Source organism: Falco rusticolus, chromosome 4, assembly GCF_015220075.1.
Source record: "Falco rusticolus isolate bFalRus1 chromosome 4, bFalRus1.pri, whole genome shotgun sequence".
Lineage (NCBI taxonomy): Eukaryota > Metazoa > Chordata > Aves > Falconiformes > Falconidae > Falco > Falco rusticolus.
The window spans coordinates 38,299,141-38,324,759 of record NC_051190.1 but is presented as its reverse complement, the minus strand read 5'-3'; the positions used below and the strand labels follow the sequence as shown (position 1 = coordinate 38,324,759).

Genomic DNA, 25,619 nt, shown 5'->3' with positions numbered 1-25,619 from the left:
GCACTGCCCACACTGGGCGCGGAGGCCCGCCTGCCGCCCGGCCTGCCCGCTGAGCTGGCCCGCTGGGCCACCCCGCCGCTCGCCCTGCCTGCCCGCTGAGCCGGCCCGCTGGGCCACCCCGCCGCTCGCCCTCCCTGCCCGCTGGGCCACCCCGCCGCTCGCCCTCCCTGCCCACTGAGCCGGCCCGCTGGGCCACCCCGCCGCTCGCCCTCCCTGCCCGCTGGGCCACCCCGCCGCTCGCCCTGCCTGCCCGCTGAGCCGGCCCGCTGGGCCACCCCGCCGCTCGCCCTGCCTGCCCGCTGAGCCACCCCGCCGCTCGCCCTCCCTGCCCGCTGAGCCGGCCCGCTGGCCCAGCCCGGCCCGCCCGCCATGCTGCCTGCACCGCCGGCTGCCGGGCGCCAGGCGCCATCTAGTGCTGCCGCCCTCCGCGGCTCCGGCGCCGCGCGCTGACCCCATTCCTGCCTTTTTCTCGCCAAAACGGGGTCACCGCGTGACCCGCGCCCCCTCCCCCCCCCTCAGGAGCAGGGTGCCGCCCGGCCGTGCCGCAGCCAGGCCGGCCATTGAGCCGCTCACCTTGCAGGAGGTGCCGAGGAGCCGGCCGTCTCGCTTCCAGGCCAGGCTCTGCAGCTGGTCCCCGTGGGAGTCCAGGGCTGCGGGCGGAAAGCAGGCTCAGGACCGCGATAAGCGGGGTCCCTCCCGTGGACGAGGCAGGTGTACCGGCAGGAGCCATTGCTCTCCCTCCCTCCCGTGAGCGCTTCCTCACGGAGCAGCGATCTGGCCTTTCCAAAGGGCTGGCAGCAGCCAGAGCAGAGGCCATGGGCCCACCGGGACGCTGCTACGTCCGTGCAGGGAGCATCCCCACACCGCTGGCAGCTCCATACAAAGGGCAGGAGCCCTGGGAAAGCCACAGGGCACTTACACCCCTGTGCTGCTGCCCAGCCTCCTCTCCCCATCACGTTACCTGAGGTCTGGGCAACGCTGGTCAGCAACAGCCCACAGCACCCACATCTACCTGTGCACTGGGACATGCAGGGAGAAGGACCTGCCACCCCAGGGGATCCCCAGCAAAGCTGCTACAGACACCCTGGGCAGTACAGGAGCCTTTTACACCACTACGTCAGGGCACAGGGGAGCCCATGCACGTGCACAAGGGGCTGCAGTGCCCCCTGCCCAAAAAGCCACCTGGGCTGCCTGCACAGTGGCACCGAGGTCCGGACCTGAGCCCGTTGCTTGAGCCCAGGCACCAGCACAGCAGAGATACACATTGCGGGCAGAAGCTGGCAGGCACAGCCATGCCTACCTGTCAGCGGCTGCTGCTGCCCAACGTCCCAGACGGTGACTTGCTTCCCTGCGCCACTGGCCAGGATGCCGTCCGCTGTGGGGTGGAACTGCAGCATGTCCACTGGCCCCCCCCCGGGCCCCAGGGTCAGCCCCGCACCACCAGGCATGTCCTGGCTGCTCTCAGGCAGGCGCCACACCTTCACCTGCAGCCCCAAGGAGAGGTGGGTCAGTCTCCGCGCAGGTGAGAGGGACCCGGCTGGGTGCCGGCAGCACTCGACCTGGGCTTGCTGCTTTTCCAGGCTTTGGTCCCTAAAGGTACCCAGCAATCCCTCATTGCTGCTCGGTGGAATCAGAGCTCCAGGCATCTCAGGTGGGAGAGGGATGATCCCCAGCCAACACCATCTACCTTGTCCCCTACAACCTGGGGACATCCCATACCGCTCCCCAAGGCTGGCACCCTCCTCCCCAGGCTCCTCTTATTCCCGTCACTCTGGCTCCATCTCCCCCGGGCTCTACAGTGAATCCCAGACATAGCTGAGCACACAGGGTGCCCCCTTGGGATCCCCGGCACAGAGCACTCACCGTCTCGTCAGCAGAGCCCGTAGCCAGCAGGAGCTGATCAAAGGGTGAGAAGTCAAAGTCTGTCACCACATCTGGAAGGAGAAGGGCAGAAGTTCAGACTCACCTCACCCCTGCAGACAGCATGTCTGCCTACCTTTTCTCTTCCCCAGCCTCGGATTCTTTTCATACACACACAGGTACAGGCAGGCGCGGGCAGCTGGGGTCAGATCCAGCCCTACCAAGGCACTTTGGAGCAGCTCAGCTTTGCTGCGAGAGCTTGAGCCGCTCCACGCTGTCTGTCCGTCAGGGTCTTTCACCCCTTCATCGGGCAACCGGAGCCATGAAGGGTAGCACTGTGCAATTGCATCTCCCGGTCTAACCCACCGCCACCCAGGTTTGGCTCCAATTTCAGGTCGGACATCCCCAGGAGGCAGAGGGAGAACCACAAACAGCACAAGGGCATCTGTGCCAGCCTGGATGCCGGCTCGCCGCAGCCAGCTGGGGCCGTGCTGGTAACAAGGCTCCCTTTGTAACGCCCCGGCTCAGTGTGCCGGCAGCAGGGACGCTCCTCATGGCTCCAGTGGTGGGGCCCCGTGGGAGAAAGGCTGGTACTGTCAGCAGCAGCCCCTCAGATGCATTTGGCACACTCAGGAAAGTAGGTCACTGTGTACTTTTCCGCTTCCAGGAGGCTGCCGAGAGACGGGCCCAGGAGGCACGAAAAGCGAGCTGCATTTGCCCCAGGAGGAAAGAAAAATCTTTTCCCCGCTTTGGAGGCGTTGCTCTGGCACAGCCAGCTTCAAAGGGCTCGTGCTAAATCTCATTAAGAAGCCATTAATGTTGTGCTGACTGCCAGTGCACCCCTCCAGAGCTCTCCTGGGAGCAGCAGAGCTCGTGGCCCGCCTGCGAGTGCAGTGCAGCTCCCCGTGCCCAGCCCCGTGCCACTGGGGCAGGGACAGAGCTGGGCGGAGGTGGCACAGCCTGGGCACGCCACGCAGCCCTGCAGTGATGCCAAGGCACCACACGCAGTAAGGCGGTGCTGGGACTGGCTCCTCTCTGGCTACTCTGGCGCAGTTTTTAGGAAATGGGGTGTCAGTGCCCCCAGGCTGGCACTGCTGCTCTGACACCAGGAGAGGGGTACCCTGAGCTCCCCACCACTCACTCCCCATGCCTGGACAGGAGGCAGAGCCCTCCACCCCCACGGCACATGCTCCTCTGCCACTGGCAATGCTGCCAGCTGCCTCTTCCGCTGCAGCACTCATTCTGCCCACGTCAGGGCTGCTCAGGGCCATGTAGCCACCGGTCCAGCCTGTTCCTCCCATTGCTGAAGCCAGGTACACCCCGTGCTGATGCCATCCCCAGCTCCTCCAGCAGCCTGGCACTGCACGTACTGGGAATTTCAGGGCATGCAATGAGTAACATGGGAAGAGGGTGCTAGAGGAAGAGTGTGAGCAAGAGCTACACATCCAGACCTCCCTGCAGCTCGAGAGATGAAGGGTTGTGGATCAATTCAGCTCCTTAGCAAAAGCCCAGCCTGACAAGAGCCCCGTGTGCTCAGCACGGCTGCAGTTGGCTTGTGCTTCGTACACAAGGGAGACATGTCAGGGCCACCTTGCCTGTGTGTGATGGTCCCTGGGGAGTCCAGCAGCTTTCTCAGCCCCTTGCCTCGGAGACAGGCCATCATGACATGCCAGGCTGGGACTCAGCACCTGAGCCCCTCCGCACAGCCCATGCAGGACCAAATGCCTGCTGTGGAGGTGGCAGGTGGTACCCGACTCCTTGGTGCCCTGGTGCACAGCACGGTGAAGGTACAGGACAAGCCAGACTGGGACCGACAGACACCCAGCTCACCTGAGTGGCAGCAGAGCTGAGCCACGGTCCTCTTGCCTCCATCTTTGCACTCCAGTGGCACGACACCCAGCACACCTGCAGGAGAGGACACAGAAGCAGGTCACCAGCTGCCCACCAGCCTACCCATCACCCAGAAGAAGCTCCCAGGAACCCCCACAGCCTGGGATGCAGCAGGGTGTACCCAGCTTTGCAATGCAAGCTAAGAGGTGTGAGATTGTCAGCACCTTTAGGAGAACTTGGGGAGAGCCTCCTCCACTCACCCTCGTGCCTTCTGGGGTCCATGGGGCTGACACACCACCCAGCCCCACAGGGACCACAGGGGCAAATCCATGCCCCACCAGCTGCACCCAGCATCCCTTCCCTTGTGCCTCACCTGTTGCCTCGGCATTGAACACGATCCAGTGACAGCTGGCCTTCACATGGTTCCCACAGGATGCAACAGAGCCTGCTCGGATGCCCCCGATCCAGGCCTGGGATGGAGAAGGAAAACTCATGTCAGGAGATGCATCTGTTTTAGAGGGGCCCAATGTTGTGGCCAGAGCATGGCTGGAGGGGACACAACAAAGCATTGCCACAGCATTGACAGAGACCCTCAGCCCCAACGGAGCTCCCATGCCGGTGGACCTGGCACTACCTGGAGGCTGCCAACACCAACTGGATCGTACTGGAGGCACATTTGCAGGGCCCCATCCTCTAGGAGGGCTGGGCAATGTGGCTGCTCGTGGTCCCTGGGTAAAAGCGTAGCCCCTCACTGGGGTGGGAGGCTTCAGGGCCAGCTTTGCCAGCAATGGGAGACAGCACTGCCTCTCCCTGAAACTGTCCCAGGCCTGGGCTCTCCCATGGTGGGAAGGGCTCAGAGGACTTTGCGATAAACCAGTGTCAGGGAATTTGGGGCAGGACAGAGGGTCTTGGGCTATGAAGCACCACAGGGTTGGGCTGTGGCTGACCAAGGCAGATAAACACCTCCATCAGCATGCTTCCCACATGGACGTGCAGCGAAGGAAATTCATTACAGCTCCAAAACCAAATCCCCACTTTGCAGTGTTTCCCACCACTACTCCACAGCCGAGCACTGCACCTGTGGGGCACTGGGATGCCCTGCATCAGCCAGACCCGCTCTGGGTGACACAGACACCCAACCTCAAGTGGGCACCAGGATCAGGAGCTACTTGGCACACCCAGGGCCAAGTCCAGCCCTGAAGCAAAGGTGACAGCGGGTGTTTTGCAGCTGCCATCATGCCTATATGCCTACCAGTGGCCACAGGGCATCGCAAAGAGCTGCAGTGGGTGTCCGCAGCGCTGGATACCCCACACACAAGGCAGAGCCTTTTGCAGGGAAGCGAGCTGTGTGTGCAGCCCCGAAAGGACAAGCCCTGGGTTTCCTCTCCTTGCACAGTTTCCTTTTGAGGCCTGACAGAGAGCAGCAGTTCCTGCAGAACTTCCTCTGGTCCTTGTCACAGCAGCCTGCTCGGTGGCAGACCTGTTAACCCTTCTCCTGCCGAACGCAAGTTCCTCTCCCTGCACCCAGCAGGTGCGCAGGGGGCTGAAGCGGAGATGGGGAACAAGTCTGGAGCATGAGCAAGACCCAGGAGGAAGGGCCCCACAATCTGTGTCCTATCACCCCGCACTGGTCTCTCAGTGAGGGGAGACACCAGCCACATCTGGCCCTCAGCATCTGGGGGTGCCAGGCAGGACCCCTGCAGTGAGATTTTACAGGGGGACAGCTGAGCGGGTCCATCCTGGCCCTGCAACATCCCCACATGCAGCCAGGAGCCCTGGGGGAAGCAATCCTTCACACAGCGTGCCAGGGAGGCTGGTAAAGCATATGGTACCATCCTGGCTACGTCCTTAAAACAAACGGCAAGCTTTCAGGGCGCCTCTGCCAGCACAGCCCTGCAGACACAGCCTGAAGGGGAGAAGCAACTCAGATGTGATCCTTGGTGCTTACACTGCACTTCCTGATCTGGCCAGGTCAAGTGTCTGCCTTCACCTCCACAAACAGGCTGCTCAGCTGGGGACACGAGCAGCAGTTTCCCGCTGTGACACCTGAGATGGGTTTGGAGATGAGATGTCCATCTCCCACCTCCTGCCTCGCAAAGCTGGGTGATGTGGTCTTGCTTCCCAGGGACACATTTCATGCCTGGATGGGAAATGCCTTTCAGAAAGGCCACCTCCCACGTGCCGAGCCTGGTGTGGGCTGATGGAGGCAGAGCAGATGCCTGCCCACACACTGGGGTGAGAGCATGCTGCCCTTCGGTGTCCAGCAGACCTCCCCCACCATGGGAACAGACACTAGGGCAGCGGTGATGGGAATGTCCCTGCCTGCAGGGACCCTCCGATGGCCAGGCATCTCAGCACCCACACTGCACAAACACACACGCTCCCCAGGCTGGCTGTTGGCAGCAGCTCATCTGCACCCTGAGGTTTGCAGCCATATGCTCAGCCAGCTGAGATGTCAGTGACCTGCCACCTGCTCTGCAAATGCACTGAGGCTGGCATGCCGAGGGGTGGTGAGATGCTAGAGGCTGGGAACAGCGGCGGGGGCCACCATGTCCCCTCCTACAGCTGAGGCTCAGGAGGATGTTTCAGGTGCTTGCTGGGTCTGCAGAAGCACGTGAGTGCAGGACAGGCCAGCCTGGCACAAGGACAGCTTTGCTGGGAAGTTACAGGGAAGTAGAGTGCTGATGACGAAGGGCTGGGCCACAAACATTTTGGTGGCCCTGGGGCCCCCAAATTCTTTTCAAAAGCAGCAAGATGCAATGATTTTTAGCAGCAGCACCCATCCAGCCTGGGCCCTCCACTTCTGGCCACATGGTGTAAGCCAAAGCTTCCCATACCCCCGCGTCACCCCGGCACGACTGGTAACCAGAGCAGCCTATGCCACACAACTGGCCCATGCTGTCCCTTCCCCACAGGGGACTGTCCCTGGCAGGGACTCTGCTCCAGCTGTGCCAGCTCCTGCCTGCTGGGAGCCATCCAGGTAGAACCCCACCATCCGCCTCCACTGTGGCAGAGCCGCAGCAGCCTTGCTCACAGTGCTGCAGAGATGCTGGGTGAAAGGTGTCTGGCTCTGGGGAGCCCCAGAAGTGCTACGTGCCCTGGTAACACTTTCTGACATGGCTCACCTGGCACAATCCTGCCCTGACCCCGTACCTCTGCCCCTGGCCTGCCAAACCTGCAGGGGACAGGGATCTGGGGGAGCACCCCGGCCAAGCTCCGCAGCCTGGGATAAAGCAGGACAAGGCTACCTGCTGCTGACACCATGCACCAAAATGGATTACGATGCTCAGCACAATTGGGGCTGGTCATACATGGAGCAGAGGCCAGAGCTGGGCACCACATGGCTCTGTGCTGCCCAGTGAGACCCACCAGACCACTTGGCCCCAGCGGTGCCAAGCTCCACAGCTTGTGGGCAGGGTGATGGAGCTCAGCACTGTCCCACAGGGCCCCAATGCTTCCTCTTTGCCTGCGGAAGCAGGGTGGCAGGAGTGGGGCCCAGCATTTCACGCTCAGGGTGCATGCTTGCCCAGCTGGCACAGGCAAGCCACCCGGGGAGGGTCGAGCAGAGGGGGAGCACCAAGCCGAACTGGAATGGCAGCAGCACGAACCACCTGTGCCCAGCCACGGCCTGGCGGCAGACGCGGTGCAGCCTGGCTCCCTGCCGCCACGGGACGGGTGTCCCAAGCCGGCTGCACCGGCACAGCTCCCAGCCGGGGGGGCTGCACCACCCCAGGACAGAGCTGGGGTTCCCCACTGGCGCCCGGCGGCAGAGGACCCTGCGGCAGTGAAGCCCCCGCGGACACGGCGGTGGGAAGTGGCGGGTGCCAAGGAGGGGCCGCACGGGCGATGCTGCCGCACCGCGGCCCGGCACCGGGCGGGGGACCCGGGCACGGCCCCGCCACACCGGCGATGCCGCCGCAGCGGGACCCAGAGCCGCCCCGCCGCCGCTGCGGGGCCGGTCCTACCGTCTGCCCACAGGGAGCCCCGGCCCCGCCGCGCCCGCGCTCCCCCCGGTCCCGAACGGCGGGGAGCATCCCGCGGCGCTCACCTCCCTGCGGGGCAGCCGGGCCTCGGTGTGCCGGAACTTGGACGCCTTGAAGCGGTTCATGGTGCTCCGGCCGCACCGAGCCGCACCGAGCCGAGCCCAGCCGCGCCCGGCCCGGCCCCGCCCCCGGCGCTCGGCCCCGCCCCTCCGCGCTGGGCACACCCTCGGCCCCTCCCCCCACGCGTGGCCTGTGCCCCCGGCTGCCCCCAGCGCGGGCACCGCGAGCGGGGCACAGACCCCAGCCCCGGCTCCTCGGGACCCTCCTCCTGCCCTCAGGGCCGACCCCGGCGCCGGAGCCGCTCGGCTCCTGGGGGTCCCGCGGCGTGCAGCCACATTGCCTTTCTGCCGCAGGGATTCGGGGTCACCAGCTCGCGGCTGCCTGCCCTCGGGCACCCGGGGCCGCCACCCCTGCCTGTCGCCGAATTCCCTGCTGGAGACAGGGGCAGCTGTTCCCTCGGGCTCCGGGCAGAAAGCATGGAGGTTTCCGGTCCCTTGTCCCCTGCCCGGCCTTGCAGCTGCTGGTGAAGAGCAAGCTTTGTGTGCAGACAGCTGCCAAGGAAGGGCAGGGACAAGAGAGCTGGATCCCAGCACCCTCGAGCCCACCGGGGCATCACCCACCCCCGGCAGAGCCCAGGTCTCCTTCCCTCCAGCCGGGCTGCAACACCCGTGTGTGTGCACAGCAGGAGCAGGCAGGACCCGACACATCCTCTCCGCCGCTCGGCCCTGCCGCCATGTCCCCCCACGCACCCCAGGGCCGAACACCCCTGCTAACGGGTGTTTCATGGCGGCAGCGCCGGTAACGAAGGCAGGCAGCGGGCTGGGCAGCAGCGAGCCTGAGGAGAGCAGCGCCGTGCCGGCGCAGCCCTGCCGGGCCTTCGCTCCAGCTCTGCCCGCGTTCCACCCGCCCAGGCGCTGGGGCGGCAGCACAGGCCCTGAGCGCTGAGCCAGCCCCGCTGCGGGAGGCCCGGCCGCCCCAGCCCCCCGGAGGCGGGTGTCGCAGCGGGGCGCGGGGCCTGGCTGGGGACGAGCTCATCCTGAGGGGGTCCCGCCCGCAGCCCCTTCCCCGGGCCTCCCCCAGAGGGAGCTGGAGCCGCCTCCTGCCCCGCACCGCCGCCCCGAGGCCCTCACGGGGGCTCTCTCAGTACCGGGCCTCGGGGGGGGGGTCCCCGCTGGCAGCGGGGCCGGGGCGGGCTGCGGGCGCGGGGTGACACGGCGGCCCCGCGCATGCGCAGCGACGGGCCCTGTCCCGGCGCGGGGCTCTCGCGCAGGCGCGGCCCCTCCTCCCCCGCCGGCGGCGCAGGCGCAGCGCTGCGCGCGGGCCAAGATGGCGGCCAGGAGCTCGTCGCGCTGGCTCGGGGCGGCCGCCGCCGTGGCCGCTGCTAGGAGCCGCGCGCCGGGGGACGGGCGGCTGCCGCTCGTCTGGCTCGTCCGGCGCCTCAGCGGCCCGCCGCCGTCCGCCGCCGTCCGCCGCCTCCTGCCGCTGCGCGCCGGGCTGTGCGCCGCGGGTGAGCGGGGCCGGGGCCTCAGCGGGGCCGGGGCGGCGGGCGGCGGGACCGTCGCGGCGGGACCGGGCCCATTCCCCCGGCCTTGTCCCGCCGCCTGCCTTCCGCGGCGCAGGCCCGGCCCTCACCCGGCCCCTTTGCCCTCCTCCCCCGCAGGGACGAAGCACGCCGCCGCCTTCCACAGCAGCGCGGCGGCCCGCGCCAAGGAGGACTATTACCAGGTGCTGGGGGTGCCGCGCTCCGCCACCCAGAAGGAGATCAAGAAGGCCTACTACCAGGCACGTGCTGCCGCCGGCCGGGGGGCCCCGCGGGGGGGGGGCGGCCGCCGGGGGGGCCGGGGCCTGCCCCGGGGGGCATGGAGCCCTCCCGCCCCTAAGGCTGCGGTGTCTGGGCCCGCTGCGGGCCGGGGCCGGGGGGCTGGTCAGCGGCGCGGGCCGGGGTGCCGTGACTCGGGTCTCCCTCCAGAAGGCCCTGGGGTTGCTGAGGGGTTCGGGAGCAGCTTCTGTAGTTCTTTATATTGGGTCGACAGCGGGAAATGAAGGCTTTAGTTCCCTTAAATACAGATAGTGAATACCAAGCTCTGCCTAGTGTGTTTTTCCTGGCGTGTGAGATATAAAGTACTTCTACCCGTCTCTCATTCCTTTTTGTTGTTTAGTTGGCAAAGAAATATCACCCTGATACAAATAAGGATGACCCTAAAGCTAAAGAGAAGTTCTCTCAGCTGGCAGAAGCCTATGAGGTAATGTGTGCGATTTTGCTGTGATGAAAACGAGGAAAGGTCAGAGGGTAGATGGTGGGGGGGAAGCATTTCCTCTGTGTTTCCTCTAAAACCATGGCTCTTTTTTGATGTCTTGCACTTCAGGCTTGAGTGCCTTTGTCCTAATGGTGTCTCCAGCAAATTACTTAGCCCAAGTGGCTGATTTACCTGTATATGTTTTGGGCTCTTCCAGTTTGTGCTCTTTCTTAGCACTGAGTGACTGGCATGGATGCAGTGGTTGCTGCTGTGGAATTATTGGTTAGCTTAAATAACAAACAGAAAAACCTGTCAGCAGGTACTAGCTGCTGGAGACAGGTATCTTGCACTGTGCTCCCCCAGCCCCATTTCTTCCCATTCTTCAGATTGTTCAGAAATCTTGTGCTGGTTTTTGCTTTCATGGCTTTTCACATTACCCCAGCACCCTTACCACCAGCTTTCTCCCGGTATATTAATGATCAACTATATAGTGTAAGGCATTCTTGCTCATTATAAATCAGTAAGATCTTGTCGTTTTCCTGATGATGAGCTGAGAGATACCAGGGAAGAAGCAGCTTCTCAATAATTCATATGCTGCTGAGAGCTGGGGTAGCCCTCCTGATGACAAGAAGGTTTGGGAACATGGGCTTGTGGCGGCAACGCCAGTAGACCTGAAGTCTCCTGAGAGACGCTGCTTTGCAGATGCGGGCGGCCCTGTTGCTTGGGATCTGTACAGTGTCCTGACGACATTGTTCTTTTGTCTCAAAGGTATTAAGTGATGAAGTGAAGCGGAAACAATACGATGCGTATGGCACAGCTAGTTTTGATGCTGGCGCAGCAGGTGCTGGCGCTGGGAGGCAGTACTGGAGTAGTGGTCCATCGATTGATCCAGAGGAGCTTTTCAGAAAAATCTTCGGAGAGTTTTCGGGATCCCCTTTTGGTGATTTTCAGAATGTCTTTGACCAGCCACAGGAGGTATGAAGTGCATTTATTTTTTGAGTAATGAAATGAAAATGAGAAATGGAAAACTCAAAACCTGGAGAGGGACTCTAGTCTGGCCCAGATCTCTCTGGGAGCGAGCTTAAGCGCAGAACTTCCTTCTGGGAGTGTCAGCATGTGAGTGTCCCATTATATGGGTGGGAGAGTCACATATTTTTGATAACCTGTGTAGATACCTTCTCCACAGCTCCAGACAGAATGTTTTCTGGACTTCAGCTACTTCATCTGGTGTTTACTGACACCAGTTGGTGCTGCTAAACAATTCCATCATTGTAGAGGCATCTTCTGGGACGTATGTTGATTTACATATGTATGCTTTGATCTATAATGCTGAAAACCACAGAATAACTTTTTAACTGTAAAACAAGCCTTCCAGCGTTAGGTTTGACTGCTTAATTGGCTTAATTTTGCAACTTAATGGGCTTAACTTTGCAGTGGAGCCCATAATAAAACAAAACCTGTGTCTTGTCTTTTGTACTGCAGCTAAATGCTCTTTTAAGTGTTGATGGTGTTGGCTCATGTGCTGCCTTCAGAAATGCTTGGTATCTGGTACTTCTGGCTTTACTAAAAATTACCTTTTTATTATAAGCAGAATTTTGTATTTTGTGCAGTCATCTTTGTTGATGACTTCCCTTGGTAAATATTGAGTAAGAGCAGATAGTGTCTTTGGGGCTGAAAACCTTCAGCCTCACCTGTTGCTGCATTCCCATTAAACCAAACCTTTAGAAATATTAAGGGTTTTCCTCAGAGCAGAAAAATGTTTGAATTGTATTTTTTACTTCCTTCTTTTCTATTTTTAAATCTTATTTCTGCTACACAACTGCTTATCAGACTGTAATCATTGTTCCTGTAATGCCTGCGATCCTTTCGTACCCCTTTTTATTTATATGAGATGTATTTATATGAGACAGAAATTGCTTCCTCAAATGAGGCAAACCCTTCTGAATGAGTTTTGCATCCATCCATTTCTTCTCCCTCTCTATTACCTGGATGTATTTAAGCATTGTTTAATATTAGACCTAAAACAATTTCGGTCTGCTTAAGACCCCGTTGCACATCAGTTGTAGATCGATGTCCATGTTTCCTGTACAGTATATCATGGAACTGACATTCACTCAAGCTGCGAAAGGTGTTAACAAGGAGATTGTGGTGAACATCAATGACGCCTGTGAGCGATGCAATGGTAAAGGACACGAACCCGGTACCAAAGTGCAGCGCTGTCACTACTGCAGTGGCACTGGCATGGTAAGCACTTTTTAAGATGAGTTTTGCTGTGCTTCTCCTTGTAGGGGCAAATCAGTCCCTCCTGCAGTGAAAAATTCTCACTGCAGTTATCAGCTTATCTTGAGTGAAGCAAAGTTAATGTGGACTGGGTGTTAATAGGCTAGGAAGATTTTCTTTGTACTAAAGAGCTCTGCCCAGCTAAAAGCACTAGCCTTCAGGGCCAGATCATCTGGTGTGGTAATCCAGTAAACCATATTTATATAATGTAACAGTTCTGAAATTACTTAACTGTATTTATATAATGTAACAGTTCTGAAATTACTTGGGCATTAAGTGGCATACTTTAAATTGAGGAGTGGAGGGAGGAGGAAGGTGAGAATAGCCAAGGGTAATCATGAAACAAGAAGATGCATTTTACTTACAGTAAGTAATGATCAACGTTCAGGCTTTCAACTTCCACGCATCAAACTGGGTACTGGCAGTCAGTCTGTGACCAGAACATTGTGTAGTTGATCAGAGGAGGCTGCAAGCTCTTCCCACTCCTTCCTCGTGTGCTTCAATCTGGCAGGTGGCTTTCACAGTTCAGCCCATAGCTTAGTCTCCATAACGTTTTCCTGGACACTGGCAGTAATTTATGCAAGTGAATTGTCCTTGGATTCCTCAGAATACAGATGTTTGTAGTTCCTTGTGAAATAGCACTGTAAGAAGCTTTGTCCCTTCTTGCACACTAAAGCCTACAGATGGAAAGCATTGGGTTTCCTTTCTCCTTGCCATGAGGCACTTGCTCATAGTAGTGATGGTTTTCAGTGGAAATCAGAGGGCAATGGCAACTGAATCCGATCCAGCTTCTCAAAAGCAGCATCTTCTTTGGATTTCTGAGTCAGTTTTCTACTCCACCCCTTGCTAAAGGGTATCACTGTCCCTGTCGGGTTGCATGTGCAGTTAGGAGGACTCGGATGTGCTGGGCCAGTTACTGGCAGTGTTTTGTGGAAGTGAAAAGTACCATCTTGGTACTAAATATTTGTATGATCTGTTTTCTCCTCACTAGGAGACAATAAATACCGGCCCTTTTGTAATGCGATCTACGTGCCGACGATGCGGCGGTCGTGGTTCCATCATAACAACACCATGCGTAGTATGTCGAGGAACGGGGCAAACGAAACAAAAGAAGACAGTGATGGTTCCTGTGCCAGCTGGTTAGTGTACCTGTGGGCTGCTCTTTGTTAAATAACTATAGTTATTTGCTTCCACTTGGCCAACAGCAAGGGACTGGCTGTCAAAGCACAGCTGGTCCCTGCCAGGTACAAGTGTGAGAGCAATGTAAGAAGTCTTGCTGCAGAGAAGTGATCTTAAGAGCAAAGCAGGTTGATGGCTTGGCAGTTGAATGGGCTAGTAATGAGAGGAACTTTCTGGCCACAGATACAAATGTTTGCTTTGCCCTTCCTGAGCTGAGGTTTTGGTTCTTGCATGGATCCTTCTAGGCAGGTTTTGAAGAGTGAAATCGTCAAAAGGTTTTGCTGCCTTGGGTCTTTTCATTTGTCCTTGGTGAAGCCTGGGGAGAGGGTGGGAATTTTGAAAGCCTTAGCTTGCTCAGGAAAGTGTGCTGATGACCTTCCTCACCAGAGAGAATAAAATGATTGGTGGGGCTGAAGACTTGCTTCTTGGAGACCGCCCCGGGTGAATAATACGTAATTTTCTTGCAGCCTTGTGGAGGCTGCAGTGTTCCTTAACCTGATGCATTTCCTAAAGCATTCTGTAGGGACTGAGGTAACAAGCCTGCTCGGGGCATAGTGATCACCTCAGAGGTATGAGCATGTGCTGACACCTTGTTCCTTTGGCCGCAGCTCCTGGGCTCCCGCGAAGAGCGTTACTGTGCTGCCCGCTGGTAGGTCTTGTGCCTCGTGCTCCTGCATGTGCGGGTGCTGCTGTGGTGGCCGGCTTTTGAGGATGGCAGGAGCTGTAGGTATACAGGTAACACGTGGATTATAACGCAAGGTAACCTTCCCTCTTCTTTTGCTTGCAGGCGTTGAGGATGGGCAGACAGTTCGGATGCCTGTGGGGAAGAAAGAAATTTTCATTACATTCAGGGTATGTATCATAAACTGCTTTCGTTATTTAATTTGGTTGCTTGTTCCCTTTGTGACTGCCTGGGAAGTGACTGCTGGAATGGGGGATGGAGGAGGAACAGCGAGTGATCCTTTGAAACAGCTGAGGTAACATGATCCACGTGAACTTTCTGAGATAGCTGGAGATCTGCATTGTAACAAGCGGTGTAATGTTAAGTCTGCTCATGAAGAATCCCAGGACAAGGCCCTTAGGGTAGTGTGCATCAAAATGCAGAGCGGGTTCTTGATGCCTTGAGTGTTTGACTTGGAAATGTGAAGGCGCTGTCTGCTTGCACAGGTGGGAGGGCTGCAGGAATGCCTGTGAGAGGCTGGCCGGTCCAGTGTCCTTTTGCGGATATATCTTAAGTGCTGGTTTACACTTTTTTAGCTGAGGCCCTCTTCTCCTATAGGCATCCGGTCATAGGCATCTCTGTCAAGGAAAAGGTTTTTTTTCAGTGCCTTTTTACTGGTGCAGGAGGATTTAATTCTCTTCCAGCTTGTGAGGCTGCTGCAGAGGTGCTTGCCTCCCTCTTCTCTTCTGGCTTTCACCTGTTCAGGGTACAGGACAAGGCAGTGTCTTCTCTGTTTCCACAGAATCATGCTGACACTGATAAATTAACAACAGGATTAGGGGAGGGAGTTGCCGAGATAGGAAGCAGGCATCCTCCTAAGCCTCTGGCTAATTATGATTATGTCAAGGTCAATGTTTTTCTAGAAGACTGAACATTGACTTACACTTCTTAGCCCTGCAGTTGGTGGGTGGTAAAGGGTCTGACTACAGCATTCTGGTATGTTTTCTTTTGAGAATCTTCAAAGCAGTTTACCATGAGGACTTTGTGGTGGTGTGCTCATTTTTGGGCCTGCCTCCTTTTAGGTTCAGAAAAGTTCTGTGTTCAGAAGAAACGGAGCAGATATCCATTCGGACCTCCTTATTTCAATAGCACAGGCTGTTCTGGGAGGCACGGCCAGGTGTCAAGGCTTGTATGAGACAATCAATATCACAGTAAGTACCGTTAATGTGGAAAAGCTTGGGCATGAATTGATGTGGGACAGCAGAGACTTATCCTTTGCTTCAAAGGTGGTGCAAATCTCCTAAGTCTGTCAGTATCATGTTTCGGACTTCTTCAGGATTGAGTGTCAGGTAGTTTGTGCTCTGCTTGGTCACGTGTCCTTTCCTATCACTCTGTAGGGACAGGGAAAAGGGAAGGGCTAGGTGGACTTCTGGACAGATCCCATCCAAGGTCTATGGACTGTGCAAGTTTCTTTACTCGTTCCTTCAAAAGTTTTTCTGTCATTATTGACTTAGCTTCTGAACGTGTCCAGGTGCACGAATGTATCAGATGTTTCCCATGCTGCTTTGAAGCTTGCTGGAGAAGTACTTAATTTTCATAGACACGTAATGTAATTGCTATATAAATGGGTAAACTAGAATATTAAACATGACACCTCTGTGTTCATAGATACCCCCTGGTATTCAGCCAGACCAGAGAATTCGAATGAGTGGGAAAGGCATTCCCAAGGTTAACAGTTATGGCTATGGAGACCACTACATTCACATAAAGATAAAAGTTCCTCAGTAAGTACAGCTAATACAAATTTCTGTGAAATTTCGAGCTTGTTGCAAAAAATGTTGTTCAGAAAGATTTTGTGAAAATTCTGTACTGCTTTATCAAGATCACCAATATTCTACTCTGCTTTTAATTCTAATGTGAGGTAGATTTTTTATTTTTTTTTTAATAATAGTATTATTCGGCAATTCAGCTGTTAAAATACCAAACCCTGGAAATACATCAGTACTTCTTCACCTGCGTATTTGCCTGGCTATCTGAGATTCTGTCTGGATCCTGGTTACATAATTTCAGTCTTCTGGCTTACAGCGCGCCTGTGCTCTCACACCTCCTGCTCAAAGGAACTGAACTTGGCAGTTGCTCTTCAGACTGCTTGGCCACCCTTGGCTCCTGTGGTGAAGGAAACTTTTTAGCTTGTATCGCTGCACTCGACAAGGGAGTTAATTTCCTGAGGGCTCCCTGCCAGATGTGTGTTGTCTTACAGCTCCGCACAGTTCTTCTCAGCACTTCAAAATATTCCAGTTTTTCACTGCACTTCGGTGAAATGCAGTGGGTCATATCTCTCCTCTTTCATTAGGACTTATTCTTTATAGATTGCTCATTTTAAGAGCACCACAGGGACTCTCTGTGCATGCCAGGTGTATTCATCTTGTACTTCCAGTAGCTGCCTCTCGTGTGTGCAGCTGGAGAAGGTTAAGGAGGTCTGTAGATACAAGTGTCCCTAAAGACAGCTGTAACCAACACCTCTGTCTTGGATGTGCAGGAGGCTGACGGATCGCCAGAGAGCCTTAATGATGAGCTATGCTGAGGACGAGGCAGATGTGGACGGCACGGTGAACGGGGTCACAAATACAGCATCAGGTGAGCGGTGGGAATTAGTGCTCCTTCCTCATGGAGTTGGTGTGGGAGTGCAGAGTGCTTCCTGAGGGTTCCTGGGGAGGAAGGTGAGCCAGGATCACCTTGAAACAGCGTGTCAGCACAACCTGCCAAGCGTGTTATTTTGGAAATAATTTTCATACGATGTTAATAGGCTGTAGCACAAAGCAAGGAGGTAGCCTCTTTGCAGAAGGCTTCACTTAAATACTTACTGGGCAAATCTGTGCATGAATAGAGAGGTATTTGATACTCCAGGGTCCTGACAAGTTGTGGTGAGTTTCGCTGCGGTGGTGAATGCCTTCGGCTCCCTGCTTCTGCCCCTGTGCCAGAAGTAACTTGTCTTAGTAGCAGAGGCAGAAAAAGAGAATGTGCTTCAGGCAAGTTTCTGTATGAGCTAATCTGTTGTGCTTCTGACTGCAGTGGGGACCTTTCTCCTTGAAAGTTGAAGAGGGAGGACTGCTGTCAAGGCTGCTGTGAGCCGTACCCTGTACATTTGGGGAACCTCAGACAGGAATGTTGATTGGTGCTGAGTGTTGGCTCCAGTCAGCACACAGCATCCAGCGTGATGGAGGGAGCGAAGTCAGCTGTGAGCTTTGTAAAGCTCCTCTTTCAGCTTCAGGTTAAAATTTTTGATTCAGCAATTCTGTGTTGTAAGTTTCAGGGGGTGAGGTACCTGGCAGCAGCTAAAGGTAAAACGTATGGTAAAATAGTAAGGCAAGGACTTTGTCTTTTGTTACTGGAAAATAATTTTTTCTTTGCTTATATTGGAACAGTGAGCTGTTTCAAGCCAGTTGGATTTCTTTTTATGTTTGAAACCAGAAAGGGCATTTATGACTGCGTATGGCTAGGCAAAGGTTGGAGCCTTTCAAAGCTGCTAAATGATCCCAGGAACTTGGGTCGTCTTTACTACACATGCCAAAACCTGAGGAATATAGGCTGAAGTTCAGGATATTGGAAGGCAGCAGCTGCCAAATACTTACCAATGTTATGTTTTATAGTGCTTTCATAACACACAAGTTATGTCTTTATGCTGAGGGTAAGCATTAAAGGTCAGCCTTGGGAGAGATCTCTAAACAGAAAACTTTCATTCTAGCTTTTTAATGGAATTTATGTGCCGAAGATTAAAAAAAGCTCTCCAAATTCATTTTTTAAAAAGCAAACCTGCCAGTTTGTACCACAGTTAAACAGCAAGGTGGATTAAAAATCCCAGTAGTTTGCAATATAGGGACAGGCTGTTGCTGAAAGTGTGTTCTTGCTCTTGGAAGCTGAATTCTGCCACAGGCCTCAGTATTTCATAGCATTGCATCAGTCTGAGCTTGGCGGTCAGCTGTGGGAGGATGGGGAGGACTGGACTTTGTGTTCTCTGTGCCCATAGAAAGCTCAAGGAGGATTTGGGGGTCGTCTTACTGATGGTTTTACTGTGGAAAAAGTAGGTTAGCAGAGGTCTCCTTTGTCCTTGCTGTAGCCACTTCTGGATGGACAACAACTTCTCAGGACATGTTTATACAGGAAAATTATGCTCGTTGCTGCCAGTAAGATTCCTTATCTGGACAGTTGTTCTGCAATACTGTAGTCTTTTCCATTCTAGCCCTGGTTCATTTTCTCCTTGATACTGCTTGTCTGAGCATTGCTTGAAATTACATGAAGCAGGCTCCTGATACGGTTTTGCATGGCTTTGCTCTAAAGGGTCATGACATGACCATGAAACAGGAAGAGAAATTGTTCCAGGGACCACCAGTACAGCTTTCTTTTCCTGTAAAGTCATGGCTGGCTGTGGTCAAGTTAACAACTTGTTTTTAGTGGCAGACTCTCAATTCCAAGTGCTTGTTACCAAAGCCTGTGGGGTCCCTGACTTGATTATGTAGCATGAGAATGCCCTCACCAGTTGGAGGGCTGGGGAGAGGGGAAGGGAATGGTGTTACCTGGGCTCACAGTCATCTTTTCCACTTCTGGGGTCTGGGCTTTCCAGTGCTTTCACTGCAAGCGGTCCAGTACCGTGGCCTGCAGCCAGGTACAGCCCTGTATGTGAGGATGCAGGCAAAACCAGCTGCCTTGACTTGACCCTTCCCTATCCAAAATAATTCTCTCGCTTTGTTAATGGTGCTGGCTACTGGTGGGAGATGTGTCTGACTGCAGCCCTTTGCTGTTTGTGTCCAGGTGGCAGGGCCACGGCTAGTGCTGACGCAGGCGGGGATAGGCCTGAGGCTGAGGAGAACAAGGAGGGATTCCTTTCCAAACTTAAGAAAATGTTTAGTTCCTGACACCCCACCTGAGGTAGGAGGCCTCTTGTGTTTTATTGTCCTCTTTCCCCCACACTAAGCAGAACTTGCACTTCTTGGGAGGTAGAAGCAGCAAAAGCACAGCATTGCTTCTCACTTAGCCTCAGGCCTTCCAGCCACTGGTGTGAAAAGCCCTAGCTGTCCCCTGTGACCTGGAGCAAAAAGCCAGAGACTGCTTTTTGCTGTAGCAACAATTCAATTCAGCAAAAATGCTGGGTACGTCTTCAGGCAGGTTGCTGGCCTCCCCTGCAGCTCTGCTTCCCTGTCCCCTCAGTAGCTGTACCTGATTCAAAGCATCGAGGGTGTTCCCGTTAGCTGGTAAAGCTGGGACTGAGTAGTTGAGCTGCCACTGCAAAGCCCGGGCTTGCCGGGAGGCGCAGGTGCGCCTGCAGAGCCTCCGGTGCCGGTACGCTCAGGCTGGACTCAGCCCTCCCATGGGCTTCCAGTACTGAGAAGGAATCAGTCGTTGTCATGAAGCAGAGCAAAGCCCTCGCCACACAAAGAGTACAGTGTTAGAACTCAGGGTGCCATTTAGTTGGTGTTGCAGAGGGAGCGCTGCAGACTTGACATCGTCTGTGGCAGGCACTGCTGTCTTGGATTCCAGGAGCTCAGCTGCCTGTCACCACAGGCTTTGAGCTCATCTGTTCTGCATGGCTGACAAAGTGTGACAGCAGGTCAGGAGGGGAGGTGCGCTTGCAGAGTAGGGAGCGGGGCCTGCTGCGCACTGAGGCCAATTCAGTCGGAAAGCACTAAACTTTTCTCTCGCTTCAACTGCAGGGAAGCGTTCTACTGGAAACTAAGAGCCAGCAGCAGCAGATCATCTTTGCAGTTGGGGATGAATCTTTCGGGCAGTGGGCTCTGGAGAGCGAAGGACATCAGTCGGCAGCACAGTGAGAATCCCAGCTGGAGAGGCTACAAACCACCGAGGCACCAATGATCATCACGATACAAAACCCACCCACCATCCTAGGGACTGGTAATGAAGGAAAATGCAGAAATGCAGCGCTCTCTTGAGGTTGCTTCACATCCCCTACTGCTGCTGGAAGCTTATTTGGTAAAAATTAAAGTTGAAATACTATTTAGAATCCAAAACAGTGAAAATGTGAAATAAAAAAATAATCCTTCCAGCACAGAGTGGAGCAGTATGCTGTACAGAGTCCAAGATGGCTGCTGCTCACCTCAGGTGCCCTTCTGAATGCTAGATGTGCTTGGTGAACTTATCACCGCTTATCTTCTCCCAGGAGACTTGGTGGCTTAGTGAGTTTTAACGCTGTCTCATGACAGCCCTCCTAGCTGTCCCATACATCTCTGTGGGAAGGCTCCCTGTGGCTGGGACTCCTCAGAGCCCAGCTACCCCAGCTCCCTCAGCAGCTGTGGGTTTCTTAGTCCTGCTGATTCCCTGCACAAAGAGCAGTGATGGAATCTGCACTTTGCCTCAGGTTGCTCCACCCTGCCACCTATAACTAAAGTTACAACACAAATGCTGTTGCTTCTGAATGGGTACAATTCTATCACCAAGCCCTTTGCCAGTTTGGGACAAGTCTTTTATTACATTAGCCAACACCTGTAGCATAAATGATTGGTCAAAGAGTCGTCGTTCCTATGTGTGTGAGAATGCAAGTGAAGTGGATCACTCCTTCCAGGTGGAGTTAAGCTCTTGCAGTGAGTATTTTCATGGTTCTGTAGCCCACTGTTAGTTATACCATGCAGGTACCATCAGCCCACATACTAATCGACCAGTTAAACAAGGACATGTCATAGTCTTGCCCTTAATTTGCTGAAATAAAGCACGTGTTGCCTCCTGATTAAACTTTCTGTAAAGTGATTCTGTATCCATGTAAATAAGATTGACTTCATAAAGATATTTAACATGTGCTGTGCCTCACTGCCTTGTCTACTCTTCCAACCTTGCCTGTCATCCGCTTTCCCTCCCCCAGTAACAGGAATGAAGGTCTTCTCTTGGACAAGGAGCAGATGTGGTGAGATCTCTTGAGCATCTCTCCAGTGCTGCAACTGACTTCAAGCACAGGCAGACTGCCAAATCCCAGAGCTCTTATCTGAGCAGTACCTTAAGCATACGGTGGTGTGGGGGAAGGAGCTGTTTAAGCGACGCTTAAATCCTAAGGATAACAGTCTTGCACAGGTTTTACTCTGCTTGTGGGGGCAGTGACTGAAATGAGCTCTAGGAGCCCAGAGGCCAGGCCATGGCTGAGAGGTGTCTGACTTGAGGAACTGAGCTCAGCGTTCGTGTTATGCAGCGTGGGAAGTCACTGCACACTCCCCTTTTGCTGGGGTGGTGCCAACACGTGCTCAGTCTCTCCAGGTGTGCTGCTCTGTGGCTGGCTCACCTGAACCTGGTCCACAGCGAAACCCCAGTGTTCTCTGTCTGCTTAGGAGCCTGCAGCTGTGCTGGTTGTGGGCCTGCTGTGTGGGGCCTGCAGTGGTTGCAGAGTAGGTGGTGCCGCTCGGGGGCTGGAGGTACGATGCGTTCAGCCTACAGTAGTGGTGCTGTACACGCAGAGCTGCCTAGGAATGAGGGTGATCTGGGAAAAAGAGCCACTGCCACCAGTGTTTCACACCTGTGAAAAAAACATACGCACCTCCCTGAAGGCAGCATGCAAAGGTAGAGCTGCTCCCACCTGTCTGCCTGCAACGGTACAGCCTTTCCTCTCATTCTAGTTGCACTGGTCTAAATAGTCTCAACCAAGCTGGGGGAGAGCCCTGGAGCACGTGTGTGGACTAAAGCTCTTCCCAGCTCTGGCAGGGTCAGCCCTTCACCAGGGCGCTAGCGGAAAGGCAGCGTGGCTCAGCGCAGCTCACCTTGGCCAGATCCTGCTACCTCCTGCAGAGGCTCAGGTGGAAGAGGAGGCAGGGCTGAAGGTGGCTTTATTGTCTGCCACTCACTGAGGGAAGGTGCAGGCCTTGGGGCTGAGTTTCATGGTCAGGTCCACACTACAGTCTGGTTTCAGGGTGTAGAAATGACGTAGCGGCTGTTTCCTTGGCCCCAGTGGAGCTATGTTTCTCATACTCCCCTGGTTGATCTGCAAAAAGAATTGGGGAAAAACAGTGGTGGTGTCACAGGGCAGAGGCTGCTGGGGCTTTCCCTTAGACCGTGTTAGGGAAGCTGAAGAGAGCTGCACTAGAGCAGCCCGCCACGTTATTTCCACTGGCAAGGAGGGCTCTGCTGCAAGTCACTCTGGTTGGGGTTGTGTAAAGGAAGCAGCAGCCCTCCATCACGAGGTCAAGGCAGAGGAAAGCCTTCACCAGAGTGTGCTGGTGGAAGGCAGGATGAAGTCCTGACCCAGGAGTTCCCCCCCCAGTCACCTTTCCTCCAGGCGTAGCATGAAAAAGGGTCAAGGTGGTGGTGGGAAAATCATGCCTTACAGATGCTGGGGAGCTTGTTCTGGATCTGTCCCAAGCCAGCTGCCCCCTGAAGCTACGCGATCAGTGTCAGGGCAGTGCCACTGAGCACCCTGCAGCCCTGCCTGGCAGGGAACAGCACCCAGCTCCGGCATGCAGCCGGCCTGGGGTGGGCCAAGGCACGCAACCTGCTCTCCCTGGGGGCAGAGGCCTGGAGCAGCCAGGAGGGAGCCCTTCCCTGCACTGGGGCACAAGCTGTGCCTGAGGGGTTCAGGAGAACCTGAGCATCCCAGGCTGCCACCTGGCACCCCAGCATGTGCCTTCCCTGCCTGAATCAAAGGGTGCACCACTCTGCTTCTGCACTGCGCTGGGGCCCTGGGAAGAAAAGAGCTTCTTATTTGTCCCTAGGAGCACAAACAAAAAAAATAGTCATGGGACAAGGAGAAGCCAGGAGCACTGTAACAGTGACTGCAAGGCCCTCGGGGAAGATGTGCTGAAGGGAGAGGCACGCAACAGAGACCTGTAAGTGCCCAGCCCTACTAGCTACAACAGGGACCTGGTTTGTTGTGAGGCCTCGGGACTGTTCTGGACTAGCCACTTAAACCATCAGGGCTGGCAAGGCTGCACTAAGAGTTGTCCCATGCCCTGCCAGCTCCCGATGCCACACAGCTGTTCCTTGATCTGCCCCTCCCAGGCCATTCCACATATGGTCTCAGTTAAAGCAATCAGCAGTACCTGCATGATTTCCTTCTCTTTGCTGCAGTGCTCCCAGAATTTGGTTACAACAAAGGCTTCCTAAGCAGCTGCCAAGGCCAGCTCCAGCGATGATGGCTTATAGTCCTGTTCTGCCTTCATGACCTCAGCTCCCCTCTGCTTCAGCTCCTCAGCCTCCTTCGTGGGGCTCCGCATCACCATGTGGACCTTGAAGTTTTGATCTCCTAGCAAACCCCAGGCCGCGTTGCCCCTGTAAGTGCAGACCTGTTCAGAGCCTCAGCTTCCCATAGGGCTCTGCTCATAGAGAGAGCTGGGACTGTGAGATGGGGCTGCTCGACCCCTGGGACACCAGGACCAAGTCCCTCCATACCACCGCCTGCTCCCTGTGCCGCCGCTCCAGCCCGGTGGGCGCTTTCCAGACCCCCTGAACCTCCACAGGCCCCCAGAGCTCGGGCGTTCTGGCAGCTACCGATGCCTCCGCCTTGTGCTGGGGGAGCCGAAGCACCTCTCCCCCGGGCCGCAGGGCTGGGCACGGCGGCACGGCCCAGCGCCCCGGGGCTCTCGGAGGTGCGGCGGCCCCCCCGGGCCTTCCCCGAGCGTCCACCGGTTGCTCCGAGCGCCACGGTGGGTTTCCTCCAGCCGTGAGGCGGCGCGGGCGGGCTTCCCCCGGCGGGGAGGGCACGGGGCGGCTGCCGGGCTCCACCACCGGGCTCGGCGGGCAGCCGGGGCGGCGCGGAGCCGCGGCCTCTCACACGGGCGGGCGTCGTCGCGGGTCTCCTCAGCCCGGCTGCGTTCGGTTCGGTCCGGTTCGGCTGGACCCGGCTGTGGTCGACTCGGCTCGGCTCCGTTCGGTTCGGCTCGGTTCGGCTGGATCCGATCGCGTTCGAATCGACTCGGTTCGGCTGGACCCGATCGTGTTCGAATCGACTCGGTTCGGTTCGGTTCGGCTGGACCCGATCGCGTTCGAATCGACTCGGTTCGGTTCGGCTCCGTCCGCTTCTGCTCACCCCGACCCGGCTCCGCTCGGCCGTGTCCGGCGGGGCGGCCTCGCTGGTCCGTACTCCGCTGCGGGCCGGCCGTGGCGGCGTGTCCCGGGCCCCGGCCACCCGCTCCGTTCGCAGGCGCTGCCCGCCGAGAGCCGCTGCGTACCCGCGGGGGGTCCTTGGGGGCTGTGCCCCTTCCACCCTGCGGCCCCGCCGCCTGCCGGGCTGGCAGAGCCCCCCGCTGCAGAGGCAGGGGGCTGCGAGCCCTCCGGTAACCCGCTGCCCACCGGCCGGCCCGGCGGCGGCCCCTGCCCCCTCAGGAGACTGGACGGTCTGTCGTCAACAGGCAAATGACTTCTGCGTGGGGCTGAGCTCGGGGAACGGGCCCCGAGTCCCCTTTGCTCGGGGGGCTCACCGGGGGGGCTCTGCGGCCTTTCCCACCACCCTGGCGGGTTCTGCATCACCTCAGTGCTTCGGGGGGGGGGGGGCTGGAGACCCCTGGCAGCCGCTGTGGTCACTCGGCCTGCTGGCATCTCCATAGGCTGAACTTCGTGAATACGCTGGGGAATCTGGGTTTGAATCAAGTAAACGGCACAGAACCTGAGGAATGTGCTATATACCATGGCAAAGAAATAATTCAGATGCATTAATTACCATAAATGAATAATCGTGAAAGCAGGAGGTACACCCCCGACTGGGGCTTCTGCACAGTCATTTTTGGTGTGAGGGACCTTTAGCTACAGCTTTTCGGGAAGGTGACAGCTGATGGGACTTCCCAGATGCCATCTCCTTTTGAAACCAGCCTCCTGACAGGGTAGGAAATTACCAACAGACCTAACACTTGCCAGAGGAAGGGTCTTACCTAAGCCCTTAGCAGGTGCAGCCCTAGGACAGGTGGGGAGCAAGGCTTGTGCCCGGAGCAATCCCTGGGACACAGCCCAGAGGAGTGGCTGAAGATCCAAACTCCTGCTTGCCCCCATCTCTCCTCCCCAAACAGGGTTCACCATGTGCAGCCAGTCTGGCCACGAGCCCACCCTGACCTCCACCAGCTCTGCACCATGAGAGCTCCATCATCCACCATCATCTCTACCATCAGTCATGGGTGACCTCTCAGTTAGACTTGATGAAGAGAAAGATGTATGATTACAAATTTAGATGCAGTTTAATTGGAGCTGCCTGCTAGAACAGACCCTGCCAGGGCAGGTCTCCTAACAGGACATGCTATTTTCATCTGTTTTCCTCATTGACTTCTGCTTACTCTTGACCATTCCAGCAGCAGGAACTTTGGGGCCAAAATACAAGCCACTGGGCATAAAGCAGGCAGCAAGCTCCACCGTGGCTTGTGATTATCCCATGATTTTGGTGAGATCCACTTCCCCTTCTCTGGGCACTGCTGCTCTGCCCCAGAACTCACAGAAAGTGGAGTTATTTGCCTTGGGTCTCAATGATGCTGGGTCACCCTGCCCACCTGCCTTCAGGGAACTTCTCTGCTCAATATTGCAGAATTAATAGCATTTGCCTAAAAGCCAACAAAACCAGTT

At 56.1% G+C, this 25,619-nt stretch overlaps 2 protein-coding genes across 3 annotated transcripts in view; one reads left to right on the top strand and one right to left on the bottom strand.

Annotated features, from left to right (window-relative positions):
- CORO7 (coronin 7) overlaps window positions 1-7,847 on the bottom strand; it is a 38,746-nt gene extending 30,899 nt beyond the window's left edge. Inside the window, exons 1-6 of one of the 2 annotated variants that reach the window (XM_037384747.1) lie at window positions 7,739-7,847; window positions 4,064-4,160; window positions 3,691-3,765; window positions 1,864-1,934; window positions 1,301-1,484; window positions 574-650 (exon numbers count right to left, since the gene is read on the bottom strand). In XM_037384747.1, the coding sequence (XP_037240644.1) occupies window positions 574-650; window positions 1,301-1,484; window positions 1,864-1,934; window positions 3,691-3,765; window positions 4,064-4,160; window positions 7,739-7,798 (564 nt within the window). In that variant the 5' untranslated portion in view covers window positions 7,799-7,847. Of the gene's footprint in view, window positions 1-573; window positions 651-1,300; window positions 1,485-1,863; window positions 1,935-2,035; window positions 2,341-3,690; window positions 3,766-4,063; window positions 4,161-7,738 lie in introns of those variants that run through there. The other variant, XM_037384748.1, reaches the window with a different exon arrangement.
- A 669-nt stretch (window positions 7,848-8,516) lies between these two features.
- DNAJA3 (DnaJ heat shock protein family (Hsp40) member A3) lies at window positions 8,517-20,895 on the top strand. The gene is made up of 13 exons (XM_037382473.1): window positions 8,517-8,664; window positions 9,004-9,240; window positions 9,394-9,515; window positions 9,893-9,976; window positions 10,739-10,945; window positions 12,062-12,214; window positions 13,242-13,389; window positions 14,217-14,281; window positions 15,173-15,301; window positions 15,759-15,874; window positions 16,630-16,727; window positions 18,900-19,016; window positions 19,799-20,895. The coding sequence occupies exons 1-12, from the start codon at window positions 8,517-8,519 to the stop codon at window positions 19,001-19,003; spliced, it is 1,611 nt and encodes a 536-aa protein (XP_037238370.1). The 3' UTR covers window positions 19,004-19,016; window positions 19,799-20,895.
- The last annotated feature ends 4,724 nt before the right edge of the window (window positions 20,896-25,619 follow it).

Excerpts from the sequence above, each read along its gene's own strand:
- DNAJA3 (XM_037382473.1), top strand. The coding sequence starts at position 8,517 with ATGGCGGCAGCGCCGGTAACGAAGGCAGGCAGCGGGCTGGGCAGCAGC. Across the intron at positions 9,516-9,892 it reads TCAAGAAGGCCTACTACCAG|TTGGCAAAGAAATATCACCC; the intron begins GCACGTGCTGCC and ends TTTGTTGTTTAG. Across the intron at positions 15,875-16,629 it reads ATAAAGATAAAAGTTCCTCA|GAGGCTGACGGATCGCCAGA; the intron begins GTAAGTACAGCT and ends TTGGATGTGCAG.